Source organism: Cibotium barometz, chromosome 33, assembly GCF_041138505.1.
Source record: "Cibotium barometz isolate CiBa-2024 chromosome 33, ASM4113850v1, whole genome shotgun sequence".
In the NCBI taxonomy this organism is placed as follows: domain Eukaryota; kingdom Viridiplantae; phylum Streptophyta; class Polypodiopsida; order Cyatheales; family Cibotiaceae; genus Cibotium; species Cibotium barometz.
Window position 1 is genome coordinate 43,746,272 of NC_141078.1, and position 8,486 is coordinate 43,754,757.

The 8,486-nt window shown below is 41.5% G+C and overlaps 1 protein-coding gene across 1 annotated transcript; it reads right to left on the reverse strand.

The window, feature by feature from the left end:
- Positions 1 to 3,119: 3,119 nt before the first annotated feature.
- On the reverse strand, positions 3,120 to 6,409 carry LOC147619613 (putative glycerol-3-phosphate transporter 5). The gene is made up of 2 exons (XM_086773283.1): positions 4,422 to 6,409; positions 3,120 to 4,331 (listed from the first exon to the last, which is right to left on the reverse strand). Exons 1-2 carry the CDS (start codon positions 5,560 to 5,562, stop codon positions 3,784 to 3,786), a joined length of 1,689 nt encoding a protein of 562 aa, XP_086629409.1. The 5' UTR covers positions 5,563 to 6,409; the 3' UTR covers positions 3,120 to 3,783.
- Positions 6,410 to 8,486: the final 2,077 nt, after the last annotated feature.

Below are 8,486 nucleotides of genomic sequence, written 5' to 3' on the forward strand. Positions count from 1 at the left end.
GTTATACTTTGTGCCAATGAAAGTAGGCTTAACCTTAAAATGTGAGAGTACAGACACGAAGTTTAGCAATCTCAAAAGTTCTTTCCAAAATGAAATCAAGGGTGCTACCATCATCATGTAAAATAGTAACACCTTTTACATTAATGGTCCTTTCATTTCAAAAGACAATGAGATTTACCCTTACCTTCGTAGTCAAGATAGTCATGTTCGATGTTACGCTCTTACTGCTTGTTGAAATAATCGTTGTTCCCCATCATCCTCGATCATGTGCACCTTTGCCACGTTGTTCTTTTTCTTCTCCAAACAATCTGTAGTGGCATGGACCTATTTGTTACACATGTAATGTCGGATGACACTAGCCTGCTTGGAGTCCCTTTTATTAGGATTGGTAGAGTATCAACCTTCTTTGCATTACTATTATTACCGTTGGCTTTGTCAAATCTTTTTAGGAAGAATCCCAATCTTTTTCATCAAGGTTCCACTCCTTTTGAAATCCATCCTTCCTCTCATAATTCATGGTTGATATGGCAGTCTAAGAGAATGTGGATGAAACATATTGACTTCAACTCTAATAGTGGGTCTCAGTCTAATTATGAATTTTCTCTGTTGTCTTTCTCATGGACTTTCTCTACGGCCCACAAAAGATTGTGCTAAAATCTATCAACATAAGCACACATAGAGTCTTTCTCCCATCTGATGTAAAATATCCCATTGTTGTCTAGCTCTAGCCTTGTGGTGGTAGAAAATTTTTCTTAATTAGGATTTCCAAGTATGGGGTTTATGATGGCTATTCTTTGTGGCATGTCACTACTAAGCATCGCCCTGCACCAAAAGGCTAATATCACACTTGATTTTATTTCTTTCGGAGGATTTCTCCTTTGAATAATAATCATCAAGTTAGCTAAGCCGAGAAAGTACAACACGTGCATCTTTCTTCCTGTCATAATTTTGGAAAGTAGAAGCTTTACGGCTATTTTTGCTCTCGTTCTTAAAAGGCAATGCCTAAAGAATTGGTTAGATGATTCTACGGATGGGATCCTCTTTAGAGAGTCATATGATTCTAAATTAGCGTGTCTTATACTGCTCTCTCCAAGAAAGATGGTGTTCTAATTCCCTTCACAACTCCCTTTCAGTGGCTATTTGTGCATGAAGTCCATTGAGTTGGATAGTGGGTTGTGAACCATGAGAAAATAGAGTAATAATGAAGATAAGTTGCAAGTGTGGCTATTTGTGATTGATTTGGTCTTGAATAGTGGGTTGTGAACCATGAGAAAATAGAGTAATAATGAAAATAAGCTGCAAAAGCAAAATACAGCAATAAATTGACTAACCTTTAACTCGAATGATGGAAGAAAATTTTGTTGGCCCACCTTATGTTAATTTGCCTGCCAAAAACGTTTGTCCTCCTCTTAACACCCAAAAATGCCCGATTTAATATGCATGAATGAGGGCATACCCTTAATACATGTGCTAATGATAAAAAGCAGATTAAGCTTTTTGTAAGCTCCCTACAAGCTCAAGCTTTTTGGCCCCTTTCGAGGTCGCCCTGTTCTGCTCACCAAATCTTCATGTCTTTGCATATATGAGTAGAAAAAATCATTTTTCCCCTCATATGTCCACCTTATTGAAGCCTCAAGTCAAGCTTTTTTTTGCACAAAGGTCCTTCCCTTGCCTTCTCCTTTGTCCAAAGGTCTTCCTTCTGAAGCTTCTTGCCCTTTTCCCTTACCTTTGTGCAAGCTTTATAGTTTCCCTCTTGAAATTGGCCAAAGCTCTGATACCACTGAGATAAGATCTTGGTACAAGGAGAAATCCCTACCACATACTTATCACTTGATTAGAATTAAATGACCTCTTGCAAATAAATCAATACTTGGCAAAGCATAAGAAAAGCATGGAAATGAACACAACACAAGTATTGGGTGCAATCTCCCCCTTCACCCCCCAATGTGAGTAGCTCCGTCTTCCTCACATGGGTATCTATGAATTTCCTAACAAAAATAGCCATGGAGTCGTAAATAGTAAACCTTTACAAAATTGGGCTTAAGATTACATAAATAATATATATTCATACAACTAAGTTTGTAACCATAAATAATTACACTCACATGTACGTATATGAATCATGCCCTGATAATATAAAATGGACAGCGAATAAAATAACTAAAGGTTGGCACACAGCCAAGTAAATAATAAAGTTGTGTTGATACCACAAACAATAATATATGCACTATGATCTTTAAGATCTATATCTTTGTCTTTGAGTACTTTTGATTGTATGTGGACTATGATCTTTTAAGATCTATATCTTTGCGTCTTTGAGTACTTTTGATTGTTTTTGAGAACCTCGATCTTTTGGGCTCACAACAACAAGTTGAACTCAGAGGGCTCGTCTTCTTCTTCAAGTTGAACTCAGAGGGCTCGTCTTCTTCTTCATTAATGTTTGAGAAGTGAAAACCAGTTTGCCAACCAACCCGGTGTGGAAACAGCCCAGGCATAGGTGGGGCTGAAGGAGGGAAAGAGAGAGAGAGAAGGGAATGTCACGAGAGAGGGAGAAGGATGTCACCCCTCCCCCTTTCTAGCGGATGTAGCCGAGCTAGAGCTTGAAGCTACACCACTCACAACCCTACAGAGGGAGAGGGATGTCACCCCTCCCCCTTTCTAGCGGATGTAGCCAAGCTAGAGCTTGAAGCTACACCACTCACAACCCCCTAGTGTCAGGGCTTGAACTCACTACCTCTTGGTACATGGTCCCAGCTAGGATGAACCGGAAGGCTTTTCATCACCATTTCATGAATGTTGCGCACATGTTTTCAAGCATAGACATGAGCAGCATACCATAAGCATCTTTCAACAAATATACATGATAGTTTGCACCCAGTGTAGTATCAACAAACATACAAAACTGATGGTGGTGAAACTTAAGACTCGACGTTGGCATCTCTCTAAGGATTCAGAAGTTCACTCCAAAGCACAGAGTCTCTACACCAACATCCTTTAGAAGTAAAGTCTCACTCACTGATACACGTGTGTACCTCTGCACAAGCATGGCATGGCATTCTCATGAGACTGCTTGCATAGCATGAAAAGGCATAACTGATGGTGAAACTTAAGACTCGATGTTGACATCTTTCTAAAGATTCAGAAATTCACTCCAAAGCACAGAGTCTCTACACCAAATAGAATATTTTACATCCTTTAGAAGTAAAGCCTCACTCACTGATGCACGTGTGTACCTCCGCACAAGCATGGCATGGCATGGCATGGCATTCTCATGAGCCTGCTTGCATAGAATGAATAGGCATGTCTTACAATGACATGTGAAAAATGCTTTTCTTCACAAAATGGCAACAGAAAACACCTTTCTAACCTAAACAACATGCCATCTTTACTGGTGGTTGAAAAATCGGCCGGTCCATTGAAGGTGGATATTTACAGTATGGGTTGCTGTTTGGCTGATTGGTTGCGGTAATAGGCAGACTTTTGCCACCCATATCTGACCATCCCAAGTTCTCAACATCATCAAACTCCGCATTTTTGACTCAGCAACCTTCTATTTTTTCCTTTTTTGCATGTAGTTGTGTGATGTTCAAGGTGAGGATCAAAGCTGTTTAGAAATATATTTTGCTTGCAAGAAACAGTATATCCCTTGAAACCAGTTTGTGGGTGATCCTTCAAGAGCCAACTCTCGAACTCAAATCTTGCTGTACAATACGTACTCTCACAATAAGAGCATCAATATGTTATAACCGCCAAAGCTGTACACCTGACAAAATTTCCTTCAACTTATGCTAGATCTACATGCCTCAACCTCCTGAGTTTCAATCTTGTTGAGTATTCTTTCCACTCTTCAATAACAAGTCTTGTCAGAAGCAAACCAGAAATAGTTGCTGATAACATCAACATGAAAAAGACAGAATTCCATCCTGTTTGGGAAATATACCCAGTTATCAGCGGTCCCACAGCTGCCCCTACAGATCCAGTCCCATCTATGATAGCTGTAACAGTGGCCAGAGCTCTTGAGTTCCCCTTCAATGATTCATGAGTGCCAAGATCAGCTGCCACTGCTGTAGTGATGAGAGCATAGGGCCCATTCACACAAATCCCTGCAAGGAACAAAAGAACTCCATTGAGCCAAAATGTCTCACTGCCATAGGTGCGGTACAATAGGAGTGCAGGTAGAGCGGCATAGGTAAAAGCAGCAGCCACAATGGCCCTGGCATTCATTCTATCTGAAAGATATCCGGCCAGGATGCCACCAAGCGTCCCACCCACATCAAAGACCGTTGACAGATTCCCAGCTGTGGTATCAGAGAGATATTCTCCCTGTATCTCTGCAAAACCCAAGTTCACAACAATTTAGCATCTAATGATTGCATAAGAAAACAATTCTTAAGTTAAGATCAAAACTACACTGAGAGTACCAGTATGCTTGATGTAAAATGGCAACCAATAGAGGAAGGTATAAGCCACCAGCTTTGCGAAGAAGAGACAGAATGCGAAAGGCGCCACTCGTGGTATAGCCCACGCCTCCAAGAACCCCACAGCAGTGTTTTCCAGCTTCTCATCAAATGTGTCACCCAGCTTTTGATCATTTTTCAAAAGGGGCTGCTCCTTGTCATCTACTTTCATATCCCTTCTATAATCTGCCAAGGCCTTAGCACCCACCTCTGAAAAGCCTCTCTCTTCATCCACCTCATCCTTTTCTAAAGCTGAAACACTGCTTGGTGTCCTCTCATAAGGCGATGGCAACCCAACTATCTCAGGATCCACTGCCAGAAATAAGAAAACGACGACACCTCCTCCTGCCGTGGCAATGCCTGGGACCAAGAAGGACCATCCCCACCCATACTTCAACACAGAGGATGCCATCAAACTCCCGCAAATGTTCCCTACCGATGTGTGTGCATTCCATACACCCATGATCAAACCCCTCTTTGTCTTCCCAAACCAGTTGCCCAAAACTGTGACCACAGAGGGCCATCCAGTAGCTTGCACAAGACCCCCCATTATCTGCACAATCAAGAAGTAGCCAAGCCAGTGCACATTGCACCAGTAGGCCAAACCAAACAGACACACGAAGATGCCACTGCCCACCATACCACCTGCAAGAAACCAACGGAGGCTAAGGCGGTCGCCAAGGTGCCCTGCAACATACATTCCCACAGAGTAAGAGGCCAGGAATGCTACATCCACATCTCCCAACAGAGAAGTCCCAGAACTGCCATCAAACGGAGCCCAGCCACTCCTCAAAGGGAGACTATTGGGGGTATGATTGAATGGAGACGGTGATGCTGCTCCTTTTCTAATGTAGACCATGTGCAGAGGCCATGGAAGAGGGGGCAGATTGTTGGGCGTGTTCAGCGACATTAGCGAAGAGACATCAGAACTGAGAACATTCTTCACTACACTGGGCGGCTTCCTGGATGCATGGAGAAGGGCATAAGCAAAGAAAGTCAGAAGCAGGACAGAGGCCCTGTAAGCTTGAGCTCTGGACTTAGTGCGGTGAAGCTTGGGGAATAGCTTGAGGCCAGGAGGCATGGAAGTGAGCTTTTGATTGTCCATGAGGCGAGGATCAGAAACAAACTAAGGAAATTATTGTGCACCAGCCCTGATGTTTGGGTTGAGACAAAGTTCTAATTTCTGTGTTCTGAGAAACCCCAAGAAGGACTCATCATGCGTGCACACAGGTTGCTACAGGCAACCAGGTGGAGAATTAAAATAGAACCCACTGGATTTGCTTGCTTGGGAATCGGAATGGCCGTACACTAGTACACTAGCACGGCCAGCAAGAACCCCATTGCCGTACACTAGCACGGCCAGCAAGAACCCCTTCAGCCAGCAATCAAAAGCGAAGATTGCGGATTATTTCACCCAAAGGGACCCTTTTGAAGCTTATCTCAGAAACCCAACTGTAGAAGCGCAGAGCATGAAAAGGATTAATGATTCTTCGCACAGACCCAACAAGGAAATCAATGGAAATTTATTGCAGATTGGCACCTCTTTAATCACGACAAATTAATGATTCTTCGCATAGACCCAACAAGGGAATCTCCCTCAGATCAATGGAAATTTACTGCAGAATGGCACTTCTTTAAAGAATCAAGACAAATTAGCGACCTACGGATCCAAGTAGGAGCAAGAGCTCTTCGATTTGAACCCAAATTCTAGCATTCGGCAGCCCACGAGACTCTTTTTTATTGACACGATAGAGCCTCAATCGAGTCGAAATTCTGACAGGAAAGAAATCGTGGGCGGCCGGCCGATTAGGGCAAATTTTTGGAGGTGCACTGCACAATGAACACTGCGCACAGATGCACCCGATTGGAAGAGGACGCGGAGAGGGGAAGAAATAGGGCTACGAGTCTTCTGCGCTTGATGGGTCCTCCCCCGAGGAGCCGATTCGAATCCCAAAGTATACTCCTTCGATGTGAAGAAAAGAGGGCGCTCAAAACACTTTTCAAAAGTGCTTATTTTTTAATGGAATAATTCATGAAGTATAAAAGAATATCCATGATTCCATTGACCATGTTAGGGGGCACCTCTTCTCCATGGCTCCTAAGCCCCTAGAGAGGCCAAGAAGACACACCAAAGACACCACTCCTTCCACTTCATCATGAAGGTCGTCGTCTGCCGATCCACATCGCTTAGCTCAAGCTTAAGGTTGAATGCAACGTGTTTATTATTCAAATCGACCAATAAATATGCGTAGTTATATACATGTATATATAAATGGCGTTGCAAAAAGGAAAAATAGACACATTATAGAAGTGGCATGTGCCTTCATGCCTGAAAAGAATATACCATATTATTTTTAGGCAAAAGCAGCATGTATGCTACATACATACATACATACATATACATACATACATATATATATATACACACACACACATATATATGTAAATAAATATAAATATATGTATGTGTGTTCCTTAAATTTCCCTCAAGTTGTGTATGGGTTCATCGATCACCATGAGCCCAACACCCTAGAGCCTCTCCGCCTACTACCATGCAGATAGTCCGAACACTCACGTGGCCATTTCGCTAGCCTCCCCCCAAGCATACCCCAGGAGCACACCTACATCATGATGAGTGTCCAAACCCGCATTTCAGGAATCAACAATTTAACTCAAGGCATAATGTTTAATTTTCTCATCATATTCGAATTAATTAGATCTTGTCATATGTATGTGTGTGTGTGTGTGTGTGTGTATGCAAACACACACACACACACACACACACACACACACACACACACACATATACATATATATGTGTGTGTGTGTATGTATGTATGTACACACACACACACATATACATACATATATACATACACACACACACATATGTATGTATGTACACACACACACACACACACACACACACATATATATATATATGTATGTATGTATGTATACATACACACACATACACATACATACATACACACACACACACACACATATATATACACACATACATGCATACATATACATACATACATATACATACATACATACATACATACATACACACACACACACATATACATATATACATACATACATACATACACACACACACACATATACACACACACACACACACACATAAATATGTATACATACATATATACATACACACATACATATATATACATACATATATACACACACACACACACACACACACACACACATCACTTGTATAGACATATGTATATATGTGTGTGTGTGTGTGTGTGTGTGTGTGTGTGTGTGTGTGTGCACACACACACACACACACACACACACACACACACATCACTTGTATAGACATATGTATATATGTGTGTGTGTGTGTGTGTGTGTGTGTGTGTGTGTGTGTGTACATACATATACACACACATATACATATACATAACATGCTGACTATGCTAACCATGTGGAAGCATGTTTAATGATGATTAACACTAAGCAAGAAATATTAATCTTAATCACATGAGCAATGAGATGAGTAGAGAGAAGGAGAAGAGACTCTTTACCCAACACTAAGCAAGAAATATTGATCTTAATCACATGAGCAATGAGATGAGTAGAGAGAAGGAGAAGAGACTCTTTACCTAACCTACTCCTAATGTATATTCTGAATGAATGAATGAGTAGTTACAATGATTATGCATGTCATTATAAATCTGACTCTTGAATGCTATGCATAAACTAAATGCTTATTATCCTTCTTTGTGCGTTAGTGGAAAATGCTGATGTGGAGCTATAATTGGCTGATAACTGGATGTTGTGGCTACATGCCCTTGGTCTTGGCTTTGCAGCCCCTAATATGGAGCTATAATTGGCTATGATAACAACATGTTAGCTCTGCAACCTCTAATATGGAGCTAGAATTGGCTGATAACCAGATGTTGTGGCTACATACCCTTGGTCTTGGCTTTGCGACCTTTGTCTCTGAATCCCCCAAATGACCCATGACTTGCATTTCTATAGGGATCT